Source organism: Scyliorhinus canicula, chromosome 5, assembly GCF_902713615.1.
Source record: "Scyliorhinus canicula chromosome 5, sScyCan1.1, whole genome shotgun sequence".
In the NCBI taxonomy this organism is placed as follows: domain Eukaryota; kingdom Metazoa; phylum Chordata; class Chondrichthyes; order Carcharhiniformes; family Scyliorhinidae; genus Scyliorhinus; species Scyliorhinus canicula.
The window spans coordinates 172,793,302-172,821,258 of record NC_052150.1 but is presented as its reverse complement, the minus strand read 5'-3'; the positions used below and the strand labels follow the sequence as shown (position 1 = coordinate 172,821,258).

At 49.6% G+C, this 27,957-nt stretch overlaps 1 protein-coding gene across 11 annotated transcripts in view; it reads right to left on the bottom strand.

Annotated features, from left to right (window-relative positions):
* The window catches only part of mllt10 (MLLT10 histone lysine methyltransferase DOT1L cofactor), a 447,863-nt gene that overhangs the window by 317,616 nt on the left and 102,290 nt on the right, over positions 1-27,957 (bottom strand). For 9 of the 11 annotated variants that reach the window (XM_038798090.1, XM_038798088.1, XM_038798094.1 and 6 more), the window contains one exon: positions 5,369-5,472. The exons of the other annotated variants lie outside the window; for them this stretch is intronic. In XM_038798090.1, the coding sequence (XP_038654018.1) occupies positions 5,369-5,472 (104 nt within the window). The remainder of the gene's footprint in view (positions 1-5,368; positions 5,473-27,957) is intronic. 11 annotated transcript variants of the gene reach the window in all.

Here is a 27,957-nt window from a genome sequence, read left to right as displayed (position 1 = left end):
GAGTCGACATACTTTGCAAAAGCTATACGCGAAGCGGGACTTTGCTGATCAGGCAGGGCTGATGATAGACTTAGGAACATGAACTCTGGAGACCTTTGACGTTTGCGAACTAGTGCACTCAGTGGCAGGCATGAAGCACACAATACTCTTTCACTCTGCAGATATGGATGTGGACCAAGTACTTGGAATAAAATCATGTGAATCCCTGAATCTAGTCAAGCAGCTAAACATCCTGGAAGATGGCTGGTCAACTGAGCACAGTGAATCACTGCAAGGACTTACGGTGTGCAAGGTGTATGAAGATTTAGACGAAATCCCAGTGGAGGACGACAAATCAGACAAGGGGACGGAACTGCCGGTGAGCATCCTGTAATTCAAGTTAACAGTCTCGAAGAACGTGCACAGGCTCAATGGCATGATACGAGAGCATCAAGAACCCGTATTAAAGCATCTGCGAGATGGGACTGTTGAATAGGCAGAGTATGGAAATCCATGGAGCTTCACTCTGGAGTTTACATTCGGGCCTAATGAATATTTCACGAATGGGGCACAGTAGCACAGTTAGCACTGATTCCTGGCTTGGGTCACTGTCTGTGCGGAGTCTGCACGTTCTCCCCATGACTGCGTGGATTTCCCCTGGGTGCTCCGGTTTCCTCCCACAATCCAAAGATGTGCAGGTTAGGTCGCTTGGTCACACCAAATTGCCCTTAGTGTTCAAACGTTAGGTGGGGTTGTTGGGTTGCGGGGATGAGTGGAGGTGTGGGTTTAGGTAGGGTGCTCTTGGGTGGCAAGGTGGCACAAGTGGTTAGCACTGCTGCCTCACGGCGCCGGGCACCCAGGCTCAATCCCGGCCCTTCGTCACTGTCCGTGTAGAATCTGCACATTCTCCCCATGTCTGCGAAGGTCTCACTCCCATAATCCAAAAAGATGTGCAAGGTAGGTGGATTGATCACACTAAATTGCCCCTTAAAAAAAGGTTGGGTGCTTTCAGGGGCCGCTGTAGATTCGATGGGCCAACTGGTCTCCTTCTGCACTGAAAATTCTATGACTAAACTGCACGAGTTGGGTCACAGCCGCTGAAATCGATCTTTGCTGAACCACAAATCTTTGGCTGCACAATCGACTGGAGAGAAAGCAAAAGTGTAACAATCGGAACGAAACCAAAGTACAAGTGTCAGAGCACACCAAGAACAGCGACAAGAACTATATCAAATGAATCGTTCTTCAAATTCTTCAGTCGCACTGAAGTTCCACAGAGTGGAATTTTAAGCCAAGCTTTGCGGCCAAACAAAAGGCTGGTTTTGAACTTGCCTTCTATTTCGTGAACTAATAATTCCGTATGTGAAATTATATTTTTCAGCTGAAAAGACTGACAATGAATCTGAATCCGAGGACGATTACTATGAATGTCTGCTTGAGGTTATCGACGATGATGCAGAAAGTGATGACATGGAAGGTGAGACAGATGACGAACACTATGAGCTACTTGCACATCGCTTTTCCAGCAGCACAATCGTGTTGGACTCTGTGGAGTGCAGGAGTTTGGAGATCCGCATGTATAAACTGAAGCTGTTGATACTACCAAAGATCAGCTATAGATTGAACCAGAGACGCAAGAAGTCGTCCCAAACTTGGAAAAACTGGCCTCAAGAGGTCACAAGTCCACAAGTCCTTGAAACTGCTCCAGTAATTTACTCCCAAACAGTCGATGACACCTATGACGAATGGGAAGACACAGATGAAGATGCTGATTACAGCGACGTGGAGATTACAATAGTAGGCAACTCTGACACTGATTCTGAGGATGACCTAATGACTATCTAATTATGCAGCTCTACAGTGTTTGAGCAAGAACGCCAGTGCCTGGATCAGCTCAGCCAAAAAGTATAGTAATCGCCAGTGATGAAGAGAAAGTCACCGATGCTCCAGCACGCCAAGAGGAGCTGAATCCACTAATCCCAGTTACATCCTTCACGCCGGCACTAGAAACCGAGGTAATCCAGCATGTCGATGAGGCCACATAAGTGGGCGTGGTTGCACCACCCAGAGATGACATAATGCTTAACCCTCTGCAAACAACTCAACATGCAACGACAAATAGCGCCATGCCAGAGACTGCTATGACAAAAAAAAACCAAGAGATTATGCCAAAATACACCCCATGTCCTAACACTTCAGAGAAAAAAAAGAGAAGACGGAGAGAACTAATTCATCCCACCAACCAACCAGCAAAGAAAACAATCGCAAGTAACAAGCAATATCATGCAAGAAAGAGAAAGCGACTGGTAACACAAGTATGGCAATCTTGGACACAGGCCTTTCAAAGGCACAGGGCGAAGCGCAAGAGAAGCAAGGTGCCGGCAAGTAAACCAGTCTCTGACAAGGAGGACAACAACTCGAAAGAATGAGAGCTGTACAAAGGAAATGGACACTTGTCAGGAACATGTTTATGGACACTTTAATAAAACTCGGTCACTTTACCAGCTACATATACTCAATGTACAAACACTGCTGTCTCACAACGCCAAGGTCCCAGGTCCAAATCCGGCCCTGGGTCACTGTCCGTGTTGAGTTTGCACATTCTCCCATGTCTGCGTGGGTCTCACCTCCGCAACCCAAAGATGTGCAGGGTAGGTGGATTGGCCACGCTAAAATTGCCCCTTAATTGGAAAAGAAAATAATTGGATACTCTAAATCAAAAAAAAGGAAAATAATGAATGTATAAAGTTTAATGTTTAATGTTACCTGTAAAAAAATTATCTTAATGTTTTGTGAGGAAAGGGGATGTTATGATATGCCTGTGGGATACATCATAATTGGAAGGTGCCGATCACCAGCCAGCAGGTGACGGTACAGATGCAACATGCGGTCTCTAGAACAAGGTCATTTTGACCTGTGACTCCGATATAAAGGGAGAAACACCCAGCCATCTTCAGAAGACAATTGAGAGGTAATGAAACATACATGTGAATGGTCAGTGCTAGGTGCAAGTTCCAGAGGAGTAGTTTGCAGACTCCATGATAACGTGTTCTGTATCAGATTGCCATCTTACCACACAAGACTCGATAAACAATTCTGGTTTGGACAAGTCGAAGTGTTTAACTACAAAGGACCAAACACAACACTTGTCTCTGCGAGAGATAATTAAAGTTGGGGTGGACGTTTGTGAAAAACATTAATATCAGCATAGACGCGAATTGGGTTGAATGGCCAATGCCGATTAGATATCTTCCTTTTCCCAACATTCCTTCCAAAAACTCTAATTTCCTCTCCTGAAGTTACCATATCATACAGGGGAACTATTCCATGTTATCAGCAGACATCCCAGATGGCCATTATACATGTGCAAGTCCAGGCAAGACTGTCAACTGATATTTCAATTGCGAGGAGCATCACTGCTTAACTCAAATATTTTGCTGTTTGCGTCTAATGTGTAATATCCAGTGTCTATAACTAAGAACTGTTGTGACATGCCTTCTATTCCTAGTTCAAAAGTGCCTCAACATGTAAAAGCACAGTGCTTTGTCAGGTAGATCAACAAACTTAAGAACATAAGAACTTGGAGCAGAAGTAGGCAATTCAGCCCCTCGAGCCTGCTCCGCCATTCAATACGATCCTGGCTGATCTCATTTCGGCCTCAACTCCACTTTACTGTCCATTCTCCATAACCCTTCAACTCATTACTTATTAAAATTCTGTCTCTCTCTTCCTTAAATTTACTCAATGTCCCGGCATCCACCACACTCTGGGGTAGTGAACTTCACAGATTCATGACTCTGAGAGAAATAATTTCTCCTCATCTTTTTTAATCTGCTACCTCTTATCCTAAAACTATGACCTCGCATTCTAGATTGCCCCACAAGAGAAAGCATCCACACTGCTTCTACTTTGTCAATATGTTTTTTCATTTATATACCGCAATTTAGATCTCCTCTCATTCTTCTAAACTCAACAGTGTATAGGCCTAAACTGCTCAAACACTTTTCGTAAGACAAACCTCATCTCTGGATTAAATTTACATAGAATTTACAGTGCAGAAGGAGGCCATTCGGCCCATCGAGTCTGCACCGGCTCCTGGAAAGAGCACCCTACCCAAGGTTAACACCTCCACCCTATCCCCATAACCCAGTAACCCCACCCAACACTAAGGGCAATTTTGGACACTAAGGGCAATTTATCATGGCCAATCCACCTAACCTGCACATCTTTGGACTGTGGGAGGAAACCGGAGCACCCGGAGGAAACCCACGCACACACGGGGAGGATGTGCAGACTCCGCACAGACAGTGACCCAAGCCGGAATTGAACCTGGGACCCTGGAGCTGTGAAGCGATTGTGCTATCCACAATGCTACCGTGCTGCCCCTGTACTAGAGGAAATCTAGTGATCTTCCTCTTAATTGTCTCCAATGAAACTACATCCCTCCTCAAGAGGCCAAAACTGTACTCAGTACTCCAGGGGCGGTCTCCCCAATGCCTTGTACAGCTACAGGAATATTCCCTACTTTTATACTCTATTCCTTTAGCCATAAGTGCCAAAAATCCATTTGCCTTCTAATTACCAGCTGTACCTGCGTACTAGCTTTCTGTGATTCATGACACAATTACATCCAGATCTCTGTGCACCAAAGTATTCTGACGTTTCTCTCCATTTAGATGATAAGTTGCCGTACTATTTTTTCCAACCAAAATGGGTAACCTCTCTTATCCAAGTTAAACTCCATTTGCCAAATTTTGGCCGACTCACCTTAACGTATCCATATCCAATTGTAAATTTCTTATTTCTCTACTGCAACTTGTTATCCCAACTTTTTAGTGTAATCTGAAGGTTTGGCTTAATACCTTCTATCCCTGCATCCAAGTTATTAATATAGATTGTAAATTGGGTCAAGGACCAAACCCTACAGCAGCCCACTAGTTACATCTTGCCAACCAGAAAAGGACCCATTTATCCCAGCTCTCTGCCTTCTGTCGCTTAGCCACTCCTCTATCCAAGGTATTAAATTATCCCTAACCTCCTGTTATTTTACCTTGTTATTAATTAACCTTTTATGCGGCATCTTATCAAATGCCTTCTTGAAGTCCAGATATACTACGTCTACAGGATCCCCATTATTCAGAGCTCGAGCAACACCTTATAAAACCAAGCTGACTCTGATAGATTGTGTTTTGATTTTCCAAATGTCCTGTTATTACTTTCTTAATAATGGATTCCAACAATTTCTCAACAACAAATGTTAAACTAACTGCTTCCCTCCTTTCACAGAGTAGTGGAGATCATCCCGACCATAACGCTTAATGTGGCACTCTAGGTATGCATTACCTGGAGTCCTTATGTCTATTCTCACAAAATAAATGATAATACTAACCAAGTCACATGAAAAGCCTGTCGACATCCATGTTTATTACAAGTCATACACGCACCAGTTGCTGCTTTGCTTTCACGACCTTGTTCCTCACAGATGTAGCAAGTCTGTGGGGAGAAATAGACAATTTTTTAAATCAGCAATTCTTAATAATTGTGAGATCACAATACATGTGAAATCGGATCAATCAGGTCAACAACATCACGGGATCACAAATATTTTAATACATTTTTTTTTTTTAAACTTCCCTACAGTGAACACTTGTTCCTGCAGCTTTTATCACACTTTCTTTCAGCATTCACTATTAGCTGCAATGTCAACATATGCAATTCAATTTTGGGAATACAACTGTTAGAGTTGCAGTATCCATGAGGAGCACATCTCAGTTGTACTCTAACTCAGACATGTACACATACATATATCTAGTTATGTATTTGGTGCAATAAGGGTTAAAGGTTTAGGATAGTATGTGTATGACTGCTGTGGTAGTGTTTTTAAAGAGCCCTCGATTGAAGGATTTTGGGAGCCAGATGTGCAATTAAGGCATCGTTAAAGCTTGAGCTAATGGAATTTTGTTTGGATTAAGGGGAGTTAATTAGATACACCGTTTTTCAGCTTGGAAAAATTATGTAATTAATGGGAGGAGTTGAGGTACCAGGCATTTTGCAGAAAAACAGTTTAGTTGAGTTTTAAAGATTGGGTGTGAGCAGAAGTCAAGTATCTGTTCTCTTTGCAGTTTAGTTAAAGAAATGTCTGCAGCCCTTGCCTTTGCCTCCCTGATCGCCCGCCGTAGAATCGGCAGCCGTAGAATCCTGTTTGGCTGGCGGTCAGCAGCACCGCCCAGAGCTGCAGACTGGCTGTCCGACCTCTCGGAATCTCTCCAAATGGAGAAAATCAAATTCGCCATCAGAGGGTCAGACGACGGCTTCCACAGAACGTGGGAGCCATTCATGCAATTGTTCCGGGACCTGTTTGTGGCCAACAAGAGGAAGAATAGTCGGGTGGCCAAGAATCAGCGGAAAATGGACGGGTTCGTTATGGGGGTTTGTTCGCATGGTTTTATGCTTATTTATTTTTCTTGTTAATTTATTGTTTTTGTATTGGAGGGGAGGGGTTACTGTTTTTCTCTGTTGTGATAAAATTTGTTGTTGAAAACTTGAATAAAAATTATTCCAAAAAAAAAGGAAGGACAAAGCCGCAAGCGACAGTCTGATGGCAAGCTAAGGCTCAAAACCAAATTGTAAATAAATGCCTATAAACATGTGCCTCAGCCATATTGGGGAATGTCAAATATGTATGCCGGCCACAGTTGTTATTATGAAGATGCTTACCTGTAAATGTACATGTTAATTTTTGCGTGTTTTTTTTTCTAATAATTAGTAATTTGTTGGATATAAAATATGAAAACTCAATAAAAAACATTTCTAAAAAAAAATGTCTGCAAACAGATTAGCAATTTCTTTCCAGGCACTTCAGAATTGTGCGCCTGGAAGGCCAGCTGAAACAAGCGAGGAGCAGCTTCTGAAGAAATACAGCCAAATTTTCTGAAGACTTCAGCTACAGATCCTGCATTCTTCTGACAACGTCAGATGTCTTTCTTCAGGTGTCAAAAGATCTCTTGCGATGCCCGACTTCCGGTGGCAGCTATGAAGGAGTAGGTCGCACATTTGGTGGCTGCCGCTCGGGTCGGACCTTTGGACCTATTCCCCCGATTTTTTTTACCGGACTTGATTTGGAAAATTGATGGTAAAGGCAAATGTTGATTGGATTCCTACATCGCTGCATTTGAGAGGCGTACTAGAAGTGATCGCAAAGGAAGAAACAGACAAACAGAGAAGGCTTGGGATGAAGCTGCAGCAGGGGTAAGCAGGCGGATGACCGGAGTCTTGGCTTGTCGACCCAGTGGTCAACGGAGCAGCTGATGCAATTTATCCAGGAGGGCTTCGCCAAGCAGAAGCAGGAATGCTTGGACCCGATTAAAGAATCAATTGCACGGCTGGAGCTCAGATTGGATGCCCAAGATCGGGCAATCCAGAAAGTACAGAACGAGGAGCATCAAACTGCGGTGGAGTTGGGGATGCTGAGAGACGAGCAGAAAAGGCCCAATAGATGGGAGATTGTCTGGTGCCATGGGCGGAGCTCACCAAGCTAGCTGGGCGGGCTAGCTCACGGAAGCGCAGTGGGGGGTGAGCAGATGTTATGCTTGTCGAAGGGGTCGGTTTACATTGTGCTGCTACTGAGGGGGGGGGGGGTGGGGGAGACTTTTGTGGAGGGACAGAAAGGAGGTCGGGGGCGGAGGCTGCCTGGGGGCGGGCCGGTGGAGGCGTGGGGCACAGGCTGGAGACCGGCCCAAGAAAGGTGATGGCTGATCAGCGAAGGGGGGGCCCCCAACTAGGCTGATCACCTGGAATGTATTAGGACTAAATGGGCCGGTTAAAAGGCCACGCGTGTTCGTGCATCTGAGGGGACTGAAGGTAGATGCGGTAATGCAACAGGAGACGCACCTTAGAGTAACTGATCAGATCAGATTAAGGAAGGGATGGGTCCAACGGGTTTTTCACTCGGGGCTGGACTCGAATACAAGAGGGGCCGTGATCCTGATTAATAAGCGAGTAGTGTTCGAGGAGGGAGGAATAGTTACGGATGTGGGAAGCCGGTACATTATGGTCAGTGGGAAACTAGAGGGGGTGCAGGTGGTGCTAGTAAATATGTATGCGCCAAATTGGGATGATGTGGAGTTTATAAAAGAGGATGCTGGGGAAGATCCCGGACCTAGATTCACATAAGTTGGTCATGGGAGGGGACTTTAACACAGTTATTGACCATGGTTTAGACCAGTCAAGCTCAAAGATGGGCAGGGTGCCAGCAATGGCAAAGGAGCTAATGGGGTTCATGGAACAGATGGGGGGGTGGACCCATGGAGATTTGGACAGCCGAGAGTAAAAGAGTTTTCCTTCTACTCGCACGTGCATAAAGTGTACTCCCGGATTGATTTCTTTATTTTGAACAGGGCTCTACTGACGGGGTTGGTGGACACGGGGTATTCGGCAATCACAATCTCAGATAATGCCCCACACTGGGTTCACCTACAGGTTAGCAAGGAGTAGCCAGTGCCCACACTGGAGGCTGAACGTGGGACTTTTAGCTGACGAAGAGGCTGAGGAAATATATTCAGAACTACCTGGAAATCAACGACATGGGTAAAGTTTCGGCAGGACATTCAATGAGGCAAGGGAGCATGGGGTGCTTTCCCCGATGATGTCAGAGGCCATGATCTCATTGATCCTGAAGCGGGACAAAGACCCGGAGCTGTGTTGGTCCTATAGGCCGATATTCCTATTGAATGTGGACGCCAAACCGCTGGCCAAAATTTTGTCCTCTAGGATTGAGGATTGTGTCCCGGATGTTATTGGGGAGGATCAGAAGGGGTTTATTAAGGGAAGGCAGTCGGTGGCCAATGTCAGAAGGTTGTTTAATGTGATCATGATGCCCCGGAAGATAGGGAGGTGGAGGTAGTGGTCGCAATGGATGCAGAGAAGGCTTTTGATTGGGTAGAATGGGAATATCTGTCGGATGTACTGAGACGGTTCTGTTTTGGGCGGGGCTTTATTGACTGGGCCAGGTTGTTGTATCAGGCTCCTGCTGAGAGCGTACATAGAACATAGAACAGTACAGCACAGAACAGGCCCTTCGGCCCTCGATGTTGTGCCGAGCCATGATCGCCCTACTCAAACCCACGTATCCACCCTATACCCGTAACCCAACAAATCCCCCCCCCCCCCAACCTTACTTTTTAGGACACTACGGGCAATTTAGCATGGCCAATCCACCTAACCCGCACATCTTTGGACTGTGGGAGGAAACCGGAGCACCCGGAGGAAACCCACGCAGACACGGGGAGGACGTGCAGACTTCGCACAGACAGTGACCCAGCCGGGAATCGAACCTGGGACCCTGGAGCTGTGAAGCATTTATGCTAACCACCATGCTACCGTGCTGCCCCATACGAATAGAACATCGGACTATTTTAGGCTGCATTGGGGGACGAGACAGGGATGCCCCTCTCCCCACTGTTGTTCACGTTAGCCATAGAATCACTGGCAATTGCGCTGAGAGCCTCAAGGAGCTAGAAGGGGCTGATCCGGGTAGGGAGTGGAACACAGAGTCTCGCTTTACGTGGACGCCCTGCTCCTATATGTATCGGACCCCCTGAAGGGGATGGAAGAAATTGTGAGGATTCTGGGGGAATTTGGCCAGTTTTCGGGGTATAAACTAAATATGGGGAAAAGCGAGATGTTTGCGGTCCAGGCAAGGGGGCAGGAGAGGCGACTGGGGGAACTACCGTTTCGAGTGGCAGGGGGAAGCTTTCGGTACCTAGGCAGCCAGGTGGCGCGGGAATGGGAAGGGCTGCACAAACTTAATCTGACCCGACAAGTTGACCAAATGAAGGACGATTTTTGGAGATGGGACGCGCTCCCGTTGTCACTAGCTGGGAGGATGCAGACAGTGAAAATGACGGTCCTCCCGAGACTCCTGTTTGTGTTTCAGTGTGTCCCATCTTTATTCCGCCGTCCTTTTTTTAAACGGGTCAATAAGGTAATCACTGGCTTTGTATGGGCAGCCAAGAGGAGGCGGCCTCATGCAAGGGCACCAGCTTGGGGGCACTGATAACAGCACCTTTGCCGTTCCCACCAGCACGGTACTCCATCAGCCCCGTGGTGGTGGCGGCGGCCCCGAAGGACTGGGGGCAATGGAGGAGGCATGTGGGAGCGGAGGGAGCATCGGTGTGGTCTCCGATCTGTAGTAATCACCGGTTTGCCACTGGAAGGATGGATGGAGGGTTTCGGAGATGGCAGAGAGCAGGGATTGAGAGGAGGGGGATATGTTTATAGAGGGGAGCTTTCCTAGCCTGCGGGAGCTGGAGGAGAAATTTGCATTGGCGAGGAGAAGCAAATTTAGGTACCTGCAGGCGCGGAACTTCCTACACAGGCAAGTTTTAACCTTCCCGTTCCTACCACCAAGGGGGATACAAGACAGGGTAGTTTCTAGAGTGTGGGTGGGAGAATGGAGGCAGCAAGGGAGATTGGATAGGTGAAGGGTAGGGGTGGGAATACGGAAGTGGACCCGGTGAGGGTGAATGGGGTGTTGGGGGATTTTTCTAAGAGATTGTAGGAGTCGGAACCCCAGCAGGGGTGATGGGAATGAGACCCATTTTGGAGGGTTTGGAGTTCCGTAGTGTGGAGGACCACATGGTGGAGGGATTGGGAGCCCCCATTGGGTTGGTGGAGGGTATGGGGCGATGCAGGCGGGGAAGGCCCGGGCGGGATCCCAATGGAATATTATAAAGTATTTTCTGTTGATTTGGGGACCCCTGCTGATAAGGGCGTTTAATGAGGCGAGGCAGCAAGGGGGTGCTCTCCCCTACGCTGTTGCAAGCCTTGATCTCTTTAATCCTAAAGAGGGGCAAGGATCTGGAGCAGTGTGGGTCCGAGAGGCCAAATACATTGTTAAATGTGTACATTAAGTTGCTGACCAAGATTTTGGTTTCATGATAGTGGAGGACCAGAAGGGGTTTGTTAAGGGGAGGCATTTGTCGTCTAACATCAGGCAGCTGTTACATGTTATAATGAGAGGTGGCATGGTGGCAGTGGGTAGCACTGCTGCCTCACAGCGCTGAGGACCCCAGGTTCGATCCCGGCTCTTGGTCACTGTCCGCGTGGAGTTTGCGCATTCTCCCCGTGTCTGCATGGGATTCAACCCTCACAACCCAAAGATGTGCAGGTTAGGTGGACTGGCCACTCTAAATTGCCCCTAAATTGGAAAAAATAATTTGGTACTCTACATTTTTCTTTCAATGATGTCCCCAGAGGGACGAAGTGTGGAGGTGGTGGTCACCATGGATGCTGAGATGGCCTTCGACCAGTTGGAAGGGGACCGTGGGAGGTGCTAGAGCAGTTCGGGTTTGGGCAGGGATTGTTGGATTGGGTCCGGCTATTGTATCGGGCACAAACCGGGTAAGTTTCAAATATTTCAGGCTACATCAGGGCAGGAGGCAGGGATGTCCACTCTCCCCATTGCTCTTTGGTTTGGCTATACAGTCATTGGCAATTGCGCTGGGAGCATCAAAGGAATGGCAGGGGATAGTACGGGAGGTGGAGCATAGGGTCTCGCTGTACGCGAACGATCTGCTGCTCTGAATTTCGAACCGTTTGGAAGATATTGGGAGGATTATGGGTATATTGGAGGAGTTTGGCAAGTTTTCGGGATATAAACTGAATATGGGGAAGAGCAAAGTTTTTACGATTCAAGTGAGGGGGCAGGAGAAGAGGCTGGAGGAGTTGCCGTTTAGAGCAGTGGGGGCGAGCTTTGGTATTCAGGTGGCGTGGAAGGGGGTGGGAGCAGCTGCACAAGCTCAATCTGGCACGGTTGGTGGAGCAGATGAAGGGGGATATTAGGAGGCGGGATGTACTCCCGCTGTCCCTGGCAGGGCGGGTGCAGTCGGTGGAGATGACAGTTCGCCCGAGATTCTCGTTTGTGTTCCAGAATCTCCTGATTTTATCCCCAAGGTATTTTTTAAGGAGGATGAATGCACATATATCGGGGTTTGTCTAAGCCCGGGTTGGGGGGGGGGATTGGTATGGGAGCAGATGGAGGCAGCGTCTCGTTAGGATTAGAGTTTGGGGGAACTGTTGACGGCGCCTCTGCCGTTTTCGCCGGCCAGGTACTCCACAAGTCCGGTAGTGGTGGCGGCACTGAGGGTGTGAGGACAGTGGCGGCAGCACCTAAATCTGGAGAGGGCCTCAGTTTGGGCACCGATCTGTGGGAATCATAGGTTTTGGGGGTGGCAATGGGCAGGGATTGAGCGGTTTAGGGACCTATTCGTTGGGGGAACATTCACGAGCTGGAGGTGTTGGTGGAGGAATTTGAGTTGCCCTCCGGGAATGGGTTCCAGTTTTTGGAGGTGATGGATTTTGTTCGGAAGCAGGTACCGTCCTTTCCTCACCTGCCGCCCCAGGGGCTACAGGACAAGATGGTGTCAAGAACAGGGATACAGGAGGGTAAAGTGTCAAAAATTTACACGGAGTTGATGGATTGGGAGGGAGCCCTGATAAGGGTAGTGAAGTGTAAGTGGGAGGAAGAGTTGGGTTACCTGAGGGTGTGATGCAAGGTAGATTCAATTAAGTCCTTCAAAAAGGAATTGTAGATCACTTCCGGGAGCGGCAGCGGCGCCGTTACCAGTGCCTTCAGGCTCGTGGCTCCACAGGACGCCATCTCCAGCCGTTTCCATGCTGCCTTCTCCCCATCCATTACCCACTTACGTACCATTGAGACGTTAGCCGCCCAATAATACCCAGAGAGGTTGGGCAGCGGACGTTCGGCAGCTCCCGCTTTAAAAGGACTTGTGGGCTCTTTTAAGGGCCCCAAACGGCGTTGATTCGACGATTCCCGGTGGATAAAGGGGTCTGGAGCAAAAACCCCCCCGGAATTTATGGTTCGGACTCGAAGTGGGGAGAGGAGAAAAACGGCAGCAGCTCCCCTGGAAAAGGGGGGAAGGTGGGGAAGAGGGTGGCGTTTGAGGCATCTGAGGTTGTGGCTGATAGTGGTGGCAGATATGTGATGGTGAGCGGTAAGCTGCAGGGGGAGAGGGTGGTATTGGTTAATGTGTACGCCCCAAATTGGGATGATGCTAGTTTCACGAGGCGTATGTTGGGCCGCATTCCTGGCCTGGAGGTGGGGGGCTTGATCATTTGGGGGGGGGGGGGGGGGGGACTTCAATACGGTGCTGAATCCCCTCTTGGATCGTTCTAGTTCAAAGACAGGCAGGAGGCCAGCGGCGGCCAAGGTATTGAGGGGGTTTATGGACCAGATGGGAGGAGTGGATCCCTGGAGGCCGAGGGCTCGGGAGTACTCCTTTTTCTCCCATGTGCACAGGGTTTATTCCCGCATTGATTTATTTGTTCTGAGCAAGGGACTGGTCCCGAGGATGGAGGAGGCCGAATATTCGGCTATCGCGATTTCGGACCATGCTCCGCATTGGGTGGATCTGGAGATGGGGGAGGCGCGGGAACAGCGCCCGCTTTGGCGTCTGGACGTGGGGTTGTTGGCTGAGGTGTGTAGGAGGGTTTGGGGATGTATCGAGAGGTACCTCGAGGTCAATGATACTGGGGAGGTCCAGGTGGGGATGGTGTGGGAGGCTCTGAAGGCAGTGATTAGGGGGGAGCTGATCTCCATCCGAGGCTATAGGGAGAGGGTCGAGAGGAGGGAGAGACTGATGGAGGAGTTGTTGAGTGTGGATAGGAGGTACGCGGAGGCCCCGGAGGAAGGATTGCTGGGGGAACGGCGTAGCTTGCAGGCCAAGTTTGATTTATTGACCACCAGAAAGGCGGAGACACAGTGGAGGAAGGCGCAGGGAGCGGTCTATGAGTATGGAGAGAAGGCGAGCAGGATGCTGGTGCACCAGCTGCGTAAGCGGGACGCGGCTAGAGAGATTGGTGGAGTGAAGGACAGAGATGGGACTGTGGTGCAGCAGGGGGCAGAGGTCAATGAGGTCTTTAGGGACTTCTATAGGGAACTGTACCGGTCGGAGCCCCCGGCGGTGGGAGGTGGAATGGAGAATTTTCTGGACAGGCTCAGATTTCCACGGGTGCAGGAGGAGCAGGTGGAGGGACTGGGGGCGCCGATCGAGTTGGAGGAGCTGGTCAGTGGGATTGGCCACATGCAGTCGGGGAAGGCGCCGGGACCGGATGGGTTCCCGGTTGAATTTTATAAGAAATATGCGGACCTGTTGGGCCCCCTGTTGGTCAGGACCTTTAACGAGGCATGTGAGGGGGATGTTCTGCCCACGACGATGTCTCGGGCACTAATCTCCCTGATCCTGAAGCGTGATAAGGACCCCTTGCAGTGCGGTTCATACAGGCCGATTTCACTGCTGAATGTAGATGCCAAATTGCTGGCGAAGATCTTGGCCACTAGAATAGAGGACTGTGTGCCGGGGGTGATACATGAAGATCAGACGGGTTTTGTGAAAGGGAGGCAGCTGAACACTAACGTGCGACGGCTGCTAAATGTGATAATGATGCCGGCAGCAGAAGGAGAGGCGGAGATTGTGGTGGCATTGGATGTGGAGAAGGCCTTTGACAGGGTTGAGTGGGGGTACTTGTGGGAGGTGTTGGAGAGGTTCGGGTTTGGGGTGGGGTTTATTAAATGGGTGAGGTTGCTGTACGAGGCCCCGATGGCGAGTGTAGCGACAAATGGGAGGAAGTCCGAGTACTTCAGGCTCCACCGTGGGACGAGGCAGGGGTGCCCCCTGTCCCCCTTGCTCTTTGCGCTGGCAATTGAGCCTCTTGCCATGGCTCTTAGGGAGTCGAGGAGGTGGAGGGGTTTGGTGCGAGGTGGGGAGGAGCACCGAGTGTCGCTGTATGCGGACGACTTGCTATTGTATGTAGCAGATCCGGTGGGGGGAATGCCGGAGGTGATAGCGATTCTTGCTGAGTTTGGGAGTTTCTCGGGATATAAATTGAACCTGGGCAAGAGTGAGCTGTTTGTTGTATACCCGGGAGATCAGGAGGAGGGGATTGGTAGGCTCCCACTAAAGAGGACAGTGAGGAGTTTTAGGTACGTGGGGGTTCAGGTGGCTAGGAGCTGGGGGACTCTGCACAAGCTCAATTTTACTAGGTTGGTGGAGCAGATGGAGGAGGAATTTAAAAGGTGGGACATGCTGTCGTTGTCGTTGGCGGGTAGAGTACAGTCCTAGAAAATGACGAGGTTTTTGTTTTTGTTTCAGTGCCTCCCCATTTTCGTTCCGAGGGCCATTTTTAGGAGGGTGAACAGCAGCATTCTGGGATTTGTTTGGGCGCACAGGACTCCGAGGGTAAGGAGGGTCTTTTTGGAGCGGGGCAGGGATAGAGGGGGCTGGAGCTGCCCAACCTCTCTGGGTACTATTGGGCGGCTAACGTCTCGATGGTACGTAAGTGGGTAATGGATGGGGAGGGGGCAGCATGGAAACGGATGGAGATGGCGCCCTGTGGAGGTAACGGCGCTGCTGCCGCTCCCTCCAACGAGGTACACTACGAGCCCAATGGTGGCAGCTACCCTCAAAATTTGGGGCAGTGGAGGCGACACAGGGGGGAAGCGGGGGGGGCTCGGTGGAGGGGGAACCACCGGTTTGTCCCAGGGAACATGGATGGCGGGTTCGTGGGGTGGCACAGGACGGGCATTAGGAAGTTGGGAGACCTGTTTATCGACGGGAGGTTCGCGAGCCTTGGGGAACTGGAGGAAAAGTAAGAGCTCCCCCCGGGGAATATGTTCAGGTACCTTCAGGTCAAGGCGTTTGCTAGGCGACAGGTGGAGGGGTTCCCTTTGTTGCCCCCGCGGAGGGTAAGGGATAAGGTGCTTTCGGGGGTATGGGTCGGGGATGGGAAGGTGTCTGACATCTACCAGGTAATGCAGGAGGTGGGGGAGGCTTCGGTAGAGGGGCTGAAGGCTAAGTAGGAGGTGGAGGTGGGGGAGCAGACTGAGGGGGGGACATGGGCGGACGCCCTGGTGAGGGTGAACTCCTCCTCTTCATGTGCGAGGCTTAGTCTCATCCAGTTCAAGGTGCTGCACCGGGCCCACATGTCCGGATCTAGGATGAGTAGGTTCTTTGGGGGGCGAAGACAGGTGCGTCAGGTGTTCGGGGAGTCCAGCGAACCATGCCCATATGTTCTGGGCATGCCCGGCACTGGAGGAGTTCTGGAAGGGGGTGGCAGGGACGGTGTCGAGGGTGGTGGGATCCAAGGTCAAGCCAGGTTGGGGTCTAGCGATATTTGGGGTTGGGGTGGAGCAGGTAGTGCAGGAGGCGAAAGAGGCCGATGTCTTGGCCTTTGCGTCCCTAGTAGCCCGGCGGAGGATCTTGCTGCAGTGGAAAGATGCGAGACCTCAGAGTGTGGAGACCTGGATTAATGACATGGCGGGATTCATTAAGTTGGAACGGGTCAAGTTCGCCCTGAGGGGGTCGATACAAGGGTTCTTTAGGAGGTGGCAGCCTTTCCTCGACTTTCTGGCTCAACGATAAGGTACTAGGTCAGCAGCGGCAGCAACCCGGGGCGGGGAGGGGGGAGGGGGGGGGGTTTAGTGTTTAAGTTAATTTGCTTATTGTTAATTTATTCTGTTGTTTATTGGGGTTGGGGAGGGGGGGGGTTTGTTATATGCGTTGTTACGGGTGCCGGGGGGGTGTTTATTATTATTATTGTACTGTTTTGTTGATATATATTTTTCAAAAAATTTCAATAAAAATTATTTTTTTAAAAAGGAATTGTAGAAGAACCTGAAGTTAAACAAATAGGCAGGATTACAAGGAAAGGGCATTGCTCTTTCAGAATCTCGATGGTCCAAATGGCCCCATCAGTTCTATAACCATTCTAAGAATCATAGAATGGATTGAATCACTTCTGGTGGTGGTCATGGGTGGAGGTTTTATCTGTTAAAATTTGTCGTATGTTTTTGTTTGCCGATTGTGAAAGGTTGCAGTGGTTGCACCACCTTTTTTGTATTTTTGTGTTGAAGTTAAATTGTTCCTTTTTTGGGGTTATGGTGTACAATGTTCAATCGTATTGCACTCTTGTTTGTTATGCCCTGCACAGTTTGAGAGCACAGCTGATTTTCCTGCAGGACAGCATCTCCAGGTGAAAGATCAGATGAGGCTGAGGAAGGGGTGGGAGAGGCAAGTGTTCCACTCGGGCTTCGACGGGGGGGTCACCATACTGCTGAATAAGAAAACGGGGTTTACAGGAGCTAGGTAGGTGTGGGACCCGAGAGGGGAGTGGTTGTGATAGCGAGTGGGAACTCCGGTGGTACTGGTAAATGTATATGCGCCTAATTGCATGACATTGGATCATGAAGAGGCAGTTAGGCGATTGCAGACTTGGACCAGCTGATTATGGGGGTGTGGGGGAAATTTCATTGTGTACTGGAACTGAGGATTGTTAGGAGGGCCCTAAGTCGATGGGGAGGTCAAGAATGCAGAATGGAAGGGTTTGTGGAGAAAATGGGGATGGTGGACCCATGGAGGTTTGGACAGCTGTGAGAGAGGGAGTACTCCTTCTCACATGTGTATACGGTATATATAGGCCACTTTTTTTGTGGTGAGCCGGGCAGTGCTAAGAGAGGTGGAGGCAGCTTAATACTGTATGCAGGAATAGGGATTTCGGATCACGCTCCGCACTATCTAGATGTGAGAATTTGTTTGGGTCAAGCGCAGAAGCCGGAGTGGAGGTTGGATCTGGGGCTTTTTCCCCCAGAGTAGAGGGGTCAATTACTAGGGGGCATAGCTTTAAGGTGCGAGGGGCAAGGTTTAGAAGAGATGTACGAGGCAAGTTTTTTTTTACACAAGAGGGTAGTGGGTGCCTGGAACTCGCTGCCGGAGGAAGGGTGGAAGCAGGGACGATAGTGACATTTAAGGGACATCTTACAAATACATGAATAAGATGGGAATAGAGGGATACGGACCCAGGAAGTGTAGAAGATTTTAGTTAGACAGGCAGCATGGTCGGAACAGGCTTGGAGGGCCGAAGGGCCTGTTCATGTGCTGTACTTTTCTTTGTTCTTTGGGCAGACGAAGAGTTCTGCAGGAAGATGACATTGAAGATTAAGAATTATGTCACGCTCAATCAGAGTGGGGAGGTATCGGCGTTGGGAGGCTTTGAAAGCGGTTGTCCCGGGGAAATTATCTTGTTCAAGGCCCATAAAGATAGAACAGGGAGGGAGTAGAGATGATTGTAGAACAAGATAATTGAGGTGGCTAGGAGGTACTCTGGAGCCCCCAGGAAGGAGTTGCTGGCGAAAGTAAGAGGACCGGTTGACAACAGGAAGGGTGGCGGGTCAGCTGCGGCAGGCACGGGAATGCAGTACCAGTATTGGGGAGAAGGCGATCTATATATTGGCCCACTATCATATAGGATGGGGGAGGTGGTGTCGGATCCAGAAAGGATAAATTTGGTGTTCAAAGCCTTCTACAGGGACTGTATAGGGCTGGGCCCGGGGCAAGGAGGCTGCGATGGGTCAGTTTCTGGGCAGGCTAGACTTCCTGGAGTTGGAGGGGAAAAGGCAGGTGCTGGAGGAACCATCAGGGCTAACGAAGTGTTGGAGTGTGTCCGAGAAGGATTTTGGCCAGGTAGAGTGGAGGTATTTGTTTGAAATCCTGGGGAGGTTTGTGGGGCATGGGTTCGGTTGTTGTATGCGACTCCCATGGTAAGTGTGCAAATTAATGAAACAAACACTGGATATTTTGGGCTGCATAGGGGAACGAGGCAGGAGTGTCTACTGTCCCCGCTACGTTCATGTTGGCGATTGAGCCCTGGGCGATGGCTCTTTGTGCCTTGGCTCAGTGGCGGGGGATTGGGGGGGGAGGGGGGGGGGGGGGGGGGGGGGGGGGACACAGGGTACCTCTGCATGCCAATGACCTGGTGCTGTTCGTGACGGATCCAATATAAAGCATGGGAAGAATCATGGGCTTACCTGAGAAATGTGGGGCCTTCTCGAGCTATAAATTGAACGTTGGGAAAAGCAAGGTCTTCCCAGTAAATGTTTTGAGGCAAATCTGGAGGCTCTGCCGTTTTACGGTAGCAAGAGAGAAGTTATGGTATTTGGGGATCCAGGCATCACATGAGTGGGTCACAATGCAGAGGTGGAACCTGACAGGGTTGGTGGAGGAGAATAGTCTGCATTTCACTTTGGCAGGGCGGGTACAGGTGACAAAGATGAACATACTGCCAATATTCCTGTTTGTTTCTCCCGATTTTCCTCCCCAACGGCTTTTTTCGAAAGGTAGATGCATTAATCTCGGTATTTGTGGAGACAGGAAGGGGGCCGAGGGTTAGTGGTACCCTGTTGCAAAAGCAGAGGCGGGACGGGGGACTGGCGCTCCCAAATTTGCTGCATGACTATTGGGCAGTGAAAGTGCAGGTTGTGTCAGGTTAGAGGAGTCGTCATGCGAGGGGACAAGCCAGAGGATCCTTGTGACGGCCCTGCTGCCATTCACCCAGAGGAAGTACACGAGCAGTCCTGTGGTGGAGTCGTCCATAAAAATTTGGAACCATCTGAAGAGGCACTTTCACTGATGGCTCCACTGTGTGAGAATCAAGTGACAGTGGGAGGGTTGGGGGAGAGGTGGGATGACTATGGTGCGATGCAATGTCAACTTCTTCCTGCGCAAGGATGAGTCTTATACAGTTTAAGGTGGTGCATCGGGTCCACATGACTCTGATGAGTATTTTTTTCCCTCGGAGGTAGTGGACAGATGAGAGGTGTGGGGGGTCAGGCGAATTATGCTCATATGTTCGGACGGGGGGTGGAGTTGGAGAACTTTTGGGATGTGGTGTTTTGGAACCAATCAAAGATTGTTGGGTTTGAAATGAAGCCGGCAATCTTTGGGGTGTCAGAGTAAAATGGCCGATGTTGTTGCCTTGGCCTCACTGATTTCCCTTTGAATTGGAGGTCATGCCACCAGGGGTCACAGCATGATTGGGAGACTTGTACTAGTTTCTCAGGTTGGAGAAAATCAAATTTGCCCTAAGAGGGTCAGACTAGGGCTCCGAGGTACAGTGGAGGCCGGTCATGACTATATGCAATGCTCTGTTTGTCACGTGGGTGGGTGGGTGGGGGGGTGGGGGTTGGGGGTTAAATGTACAAATTGTATAATCTGTTTGATGTTAAAGTTGTGTTACTGTATAAAACATGTTCGGAAATAAAGTACCTTTTAAAACAAAAGAATCGATTGAATCAAAAAGAAAAGGCAAACAGCAAGGCAGGCAAATGAACCCAGTCAAAGGGAGAGATGGAAAACAAAATATATTTCTATTATTTTGGAACAAATAGGACGGTAACATCCTCAGAGTGGCAATCAGTGTCAGATTGCCACTCTGGATTTTCTTCCATGCCTGTCTCGCACGACCTTCAAACTCAGGTCGGATTGAATCCAGGCAACACAGCTGTCCTCGAGATGTCAAAGTCCAGCTCCGTTGGAGAATGATCCCTGGAACGAAGAGCTTGTTGCATGAGGAACGTTTGAGGACTCTGGAGTCTGTACCCGTTGGAATTTAGAAAGATGAGGGGGGATCTTATTGAAACTTACAGGATACTACGTGGCCTGGATAGAGTGAACGTGGAGAGGATGTTTCCCCTTGTAGGAAAAACTAGAAGCAGAGAACACAATCTCAGACTAAAGGGACAATCCTTTAAAACAGATGAGGAATTTCATCACCCAGAGGGTGGTGAATCTGTGGAACTCTTTGCTGCAGAAGGCTGTGGAAGCCAAATCAATTGAGTGTCTTTAACACAGAGCTAGATAGGTTCTTGATTAATAAGGGAATCAGGGGTTATGGGAGAAGGCAGGAGAATGGGGATGAGAAACGTATTAGCCATGATTGGATGGCGGAGCAGACTCGATGGGTCGTGTGGCCTAATTCTGCTCCTATGACTTATGGTCTTACGGCAAAGGACACCATTTATTTTTTTGAAGTTAAAGGTCACATTGAAATTGACAGGCCAGGGAGATGGCAAGTTTTTAAATGGTAGGATTTAGATGGAGTTCAGGGGTGGGGAGGGTATCCCACAGTGAGTCAGGGGGTGGTGGTGGACGTCTGACTGAGCCTTTATAATAGTTACCCACAAATCAGAAGAGGTTTTAATTCTAACTTTTTCTGGGTAACTAATTTGTTTAACAAAGCCAGAACCTCCAAAGTTTGTGATACAAATCACATTTCCGGATGGTTTCCAGTGCAGGGCAATTGCCCAGAGGAACTTTGTACTTCTGGAAAATTGCAGTGCAAACCCTTACCTGGGAAGCTTTCAGGGATTCCCCACCACATCTTTGGGGTATCCCCAAATTCAATTTCAGAGAATTCATAGATTTCATAGAATTTACAGTGCAGAAGGAGGCCACTCGGCCCATCGAGTCGCACCGGCCCTTGGAAAGAGCACACTACCCAAGCCCACACCTCCACCCAACTCCCGCAACCCCAGCAACCCCACCCGACCTTTTGGACACTAAGGGCAATTTAGCATGGGCAATCCACCAAACCTGCACATCTTTGGACTGTGGGAGGAAACTGGATCACCCGAAGGAAACCCACGCAGACACGGGGAGACAGTGACCCAAGCCGGGAATTGAACCTGGGACCTTGAGCTGTGAAGCAACTGTGCTAACCACTATGCTACCCACTGCCCAATGCTGGGGAGCTCTGAAGCTATGGCCCACAATGACCGATCTCTTTTATGAAATGATTTATCTACTGCTTTAAAATAAATCCCCCACGCCACAAGGCACAACCTGTTCCACAAGTCTATCAACATTTTAGGTCAAGTAAACATTGCTGCCATTCCTCATTTTGAAATGCTTTATGTTAAACTAGGTCACCTAATCCTTGCAACTTGCATCTGCCAGAGATTTTATGTATTAAAGTTTAACATATCTGAGAAACGCATATTCCTCTTCTCCAAGGAGCAAAGTTCCAGTGCACACAAGCTTCGCTTAAATTGTAGAGCCGAGTTATGAGTAATCAATCATGTGGTCCTCATCTGAACTCAATAAGGAATTCAGAAGCAACGTCATTACCCAGAGAGTGGTTAGACTGTGGAACTCGATACCAGAAGTAGTAATTGAGGCAAATAGCATAGATGTATTCAAGTTAGGGAAGTACATTAGGGAACAAGGAACAGAATTATATACTGTTACGGTGAAATGGAAGTAGGATGGGAGGGCACTAGTATGGAATTCACCTGCACAGAATATTTGGGCCAAATGGTCTGGTGCTGAGCTGTAATTTGTTATGTCATTCCAGATGTGGCCTCACTAAAGCAATCTACAACTTCAACATCACACTGTCTCAAAATAATAAGTCACACCTTTTGTTTGATAACCCATTTAATAATTGTTTATTTGCTTTCATCACTACTCTGGAGCTAACGGCTGTCATAATATCCACTTATGTATATAATGAGATGCAGACAGGCAGTGATTGACACATAAGACGACCAGTTAGCATACAACACAGTACAGCCAATCACCAGACAGGACACTACCACTATAAAGCCATAAGGCACTAGGTTTCCCGCTCTCTCGGGACCCAGCTACTGAGACAGTCAGAGTCCACGAGTTAGCAAGTGCAAACACCATGCGGTAGCTAGTAAGTCTGGTCAGGCTACTACAAGGTCACCAGTCAGATCAGTATAGTGTCGACCCACAGCTGAATATGTCTAGCAGTTCTATAGTTGAATTAAACAGTGTTGGATCTTCTCCAGTGTTAGACGTCTGTTTCTAACTTCCCTCCATCGAGTGCAGTCCACATCGAACCAACCTGCCTGACACATCATGGTACCAGAGTGGTACTGAAATTGACGGACCTACCTCGAGTGAATCAGCATTGACCAGCAAGCAGCCATCCAGCGAAATGGAAAACATCCAGCCTCCTCTGCAACTCCGCATCTCCAACAACCTCGGCGCCAACTGGAAAATCTTCAAGCAAAAGTTCCTCTTGTACATCGAGGCCTCCGACCTCGAGGCAGCATCGGATGCCAGAAAGATAGCGTAGTTTCTCTCCACTCTGGTGGATCACGCTATCCATATCTACAACTCCCTTACGTTCGCCGACGGCGAAGACAAAACAAAATTCAAAACAGTCCTGCTGAAGTTCGACAGCCACTGCGACATTGAGGTGAATGAGAGCTTTTGACGGGTACGTCTTCCACAGAGGCTTTAGGGTAAGGATGAACCTTTTCACTCCTTCTTGACCCATCTCCGCATCCTAGCGCAGTCCTGTAACTATGACTCAACGACTGTAGCTCGTTAAAATCAAACAGTTGACCCTCTCTGCCGCTATTGAGACGTGTGTTGTCCATGAGAATGCCAAGAATCGTTACTCCCACATCACGGCGGCAGAAACTGCAAAGCTGGCCTCCCACGAGGCGGGAATGGTGCAGGCCATCGCACAGATACAGGGCCTGAGCATCGAGGAGAGTGACCATTTTGCGCGCTTTTCCCAGATCTCTGCACATGCGCGCCATGACCGAGTGGACGATGAGACTGACAACCTGACTACGCAGGTGCGTACGTCGACTGACCGCACTGCGCATGCGCGATGGCGCACGGAACGCGCTGACGTCAGCATCATGACGTGTCCGAATTGTGGCTCTGCCCACTTAAAGCGGCAATGTCCGGCAAAAGGACACCGATGTCTCCAGTGTGGCAAACTTGGCCACACGCACCCCTTTGCAGATCTGTTCCACCGCTCAGCAGCCAGCGATCCCAGCTGCGGCGCAGAAGTGTCCGCTCAATACAGCAAGGCATGCCAGATTCCGATCCCCACAGCCCAACGGACCCTGATGCTGACTGCCTCAAGTCTCCATATTGGGTGGGCATCATAAGCACACATGAGCTGGCCTCCACCACACATTTTTCTAAATATAAATTTAGATTACCCAATTATTTTTTCCAATTAAGGGGCAATTTAGTGTGACCAATCCACCTACTCTGCACATTTTTGGGTTGTGGGGGCGAAACCCACGCAAACACGGGGAGAATGGGCCTCCACCACACCTGCGCAACGCCTCTCGATCCTCAGTGTGGATCCAGACGACAGGTGGTGTGCTGTCCTCACAGTTAACAAGGCTTGCATCCAATTTAAACTGGACATTGGCGCGTCTGCGAACCTCACCTCACAATCCGACCTCGACACCATCCAGGCTCGACCAAACATCCTTCCACCGGCCTGCCAGCTCCTTGCCTACAATGGCAATGCCATAGCTGGCAGTGGCTCGTGTCAACTAGGGGTATCCAACAAGGTGATCAAGGCAACATTACGGTTTGAAATCGTCAGGCCTGACAGGGCATCCCTGCTCGGTGCTCACGCCTGCAAGCTCCTGAACCTGGTTCAGCGAGTCCACATCATGTCATCGTCACCGGCGACGGCCTCGCCCGATGGAAATTTGCAAGCCGACATAGACGACATTATCACGCAGTACCACAGCGTAGTCGATTGAATGGGCACACTCCCATACCGATACAAAATCCTGCTGAAGCCGAACGCCACCCCTGTAATTCATGCACCACGCCTGGTGCCGGCGACCCTCAAGGATCGTCTGAAAAAGCAACTACAGGACCTCCAAGTCCAGGGCATCATCTCGAAGGTCACAGAGCCAACAGACTGGGTCAGCTCCATGGTCTGCGTAAAGAAGCCATCAGGGGAGCTCCGCATTTGCATTGATCCTAAGGCTCTAAACCGCAACATCATGCGGTAGCATTACCCGATCCCGAAACGTGAAGAGTTGACCAGTGAGGTGGCTCATACCAAATTCTTCACTAAGCTGGACGCCTCCCGGGGCTTTTGGCAAATACAGCTGGACGCGTCCAGTCGCAAGCTGTGCACGTTCAACACCCCGTTCGGTCGCTACTGCTACAACCGCATGCCTTTCGGCATCATATCTGCCTCCGGAGTGTTTCTCAGCATCATGGAGCAGATGATGGAGGGCATCAAGGGGGTGCGAGTATACGTGGACAACGTGATTATCTGGTCCACAACGCCCCAGGAACACATCGCTCGCCTCAAGCAGGTCTTCCAGCGAATTCATGAACATGGTCTCCAGCTCAACAGGGCCAAGTGCTCATTTGGTCAATCAGATATTAAGTTTCTAGGTGACCACATCTCGCAGCAGGGTGTGCGGCCAGACGCTGACAAGGTCTTGGCGATCAACGGCATGAAGACCCCGGAGGACAAGAAGGCGGTCCTCTGCTTCCTCGGGATGGTCAACTTTCTCAGGAAATTCATTCCCAATATGGCATCCCACACCACGGCCCTCCGCCATCTCATCAAGAAGTCAACGGAATTCCAGTGGCTGCCCACACATGAAGCGGAATGGTGTGAGCTGAAGGCAAAGCTCACCACAGTCCCCAGTTCTAGCATTCTTCGACCCAACCAAGGAAACCAAGATATCAACTGATGCAAGCCAGGACGGCATTGGGGCGGTGCTCCTCCAGCGAGATTACTCCTTGTCCTGGCCTCCAGTGGCATATGCCTCCAGGGCCATGACGCCCACTGAGCAACGGTATGCCCAGATCGAAAAGGAGTGTCTGGGTCTCCTGACAGGAATAGTCAAGTTTCATGACTACGTTTATGGCCTGCCGAAATTCACTGTGGAAACGGATCACAGGCCTCTAGTCCACATAATCCAGAAGGATTTAAATGTCATGACACCTCGGTTACAGCGAATTCTTCTTCGACTCCGCCGCTATGACTTCGAACTTGTCTACACGCCAGGCAAAGAGCTGATCATTGCAGATGCCCTATCCATCACCACACCGTGTGAACAAGGTGACTTCATCTGCCACATAGAAGCACAAGTGCAATTGTGTGCCACCACCTCCCAGCCTCTGACGAACGGGTGGTCCAAATTCGTGAGGAAACGGCCAAGTTTCTACTGCAGCGTGTGATGCAGCACCTTACCCATGGCTGGCAGAAGGGACAATGTCCCCAATTCTTTAACGTGAAAGACGAGCTGACGGTTGTGGAGGGAATCCTTCTGAAACTCAACAGGATCGTTATTCCTCAGAGCATGCAGGCTATGGTGCTGGGTCAACTCCATGAGGGTCACCTTGGAGTCGAGAAATGCCGACGCAGAGCTCGGGAGGCGGTTTATTGGCCGGGCATTAACCAGGACATTGCCAACACAGTCCTCAACTGCCCCACCTGTCAGAAGTTTCAAACGGCTCAACCCAAGAAAACACTGCAAAAGCACGAGATTGTGACCTCTCCGTGGTCCAAAGTAGGTGTAGACCTTTTCCACGCCAAGGGGCGTGACTACGTACTCCTGGTCACTACTTCTCCAGTTACCGAGAAGTGGTGAAACTGTCCGACCTCACGTCAAAGACGATCATCAAAGCCTGCAAAGAAACATTCATCAGGCACGGGATACCGCTCACGGTAATGAGCAACAACAGTCCATGCTTTTACAGCCAGGAATGGTCTGATTTTGCACCGTCCTACAACTCCCGTCACGTTACCTCCAGTCCCCACTACCCGCAATCAAATGGGAAGGCCGAGAAAGGGGTCCATATTGTCAAGCGGTTGCTGTGCAAAAGCTGCAGACTCAGGTTCCAACTTCAACCTGGCAATGCTGGCATACAGGGCAACCCCAGTGTCCACTGGGTTATCTCCAGCGCAGATGCACATGAATCGCACTCTGAGGACCACATTTCCAGCCATCCATGTTCCAGACCTTGACCACCTCATGGTTTTACAAAAAGATGCAGCAGTCCCGGGCCCAACAGAAGGTCACATATGATGCTCGTGCCACGGATCTACCCGAGCTGGCTCCAGCCGATCATGTTCGCGTCCAGTTGCCTGAGGGTGGCTGGTCAGCCACAGCTGTTGTTGTCAAACAAGTTGCCCCAAGGTCTTTCCTTGTCTGCATGGCTGATGGCTCCCTGCTACGGCGCAACAGACGGGCATTGCGAAGAGTTCCACGCCCACCACCTGACCGCAGTGCTCCGCCGGCCATCATACTTCCTCCGGACGTACCCTGCCACTAGGCCACCGATCTGCTAGCGATCCTGCCGGCCCACGCGACCACCGCAATGGCACCAATCCCATCTATCCACGTGAAGGCGGCTCCTGATCCACCTCTGTGGCGATCGAGAAGAATTCGTCACCCATCACAAAGACTGAATCTGTAGATTGAACTTTTGTAAATTTTGGGACTGAATTCATCGATTTAACCTTTGTAAATATTGCTTTGTTTGCCATGTATCTGCACCATCGACACCTTCCCATGTATATACGTTTGTTCAAGCACCGTTTATATATATTTATATACACGTATACATACCTCAGTATTTATTTAACTAAAAAGAAAAGGGGGGGGGGGAAAAGAGAGGTCATAATATCCACTTATGTATATAATGAGATGCAGACAGGCAGCGATTGACACTTAGGATGACCAGTAAGCATACAACACAGTACAGCCAATCACCAGACAGGACACTACCACTATAATACCAGAGGGCACTACGTTTCCCGCTCTCTCGGGACCCAGCTACTGAGACAGTCAGAGTGCACGAGCTAGCGAGTGCAAACACCATGCGATAGCTAGTAAGTCTGGTCAGGCTACTACAGGGTCACCAGTCGACCCACAGCTGAATATGTATAGCAGTTCTATAGTTGAATAAAACAGTGTTGGATCTTCTCCAGTGTTAGACATCTGTTTCTAACTTCCCTGCAGAGTGCAGTCCACATCGAACCAACCTGCCTAACACATCAACAGTTACCCACCAAAACTTCAAGGTCCCTTTCTGCTCTGATACCTGAAACATATAACATTTATTACAGAATGTATTTTCCCTTTTCTGATGCCACAGTTTTAGTTATCATGTTGAACTTCGTCTGTCACCTTTCTGCACACTAACCTGGTGTTAAGAGATGGATATCTTGGGAACTTGGGTCCAGAAATGGGATCAAAGATGTAGCAGACAATTTAGGGGTTAAACAGACTGAGGGAAAAACTGCTAGCACGGAGTCAGCCTACGCCTGGCCTGAGTTACATTGTCCCATGCAGACTTAAACTCG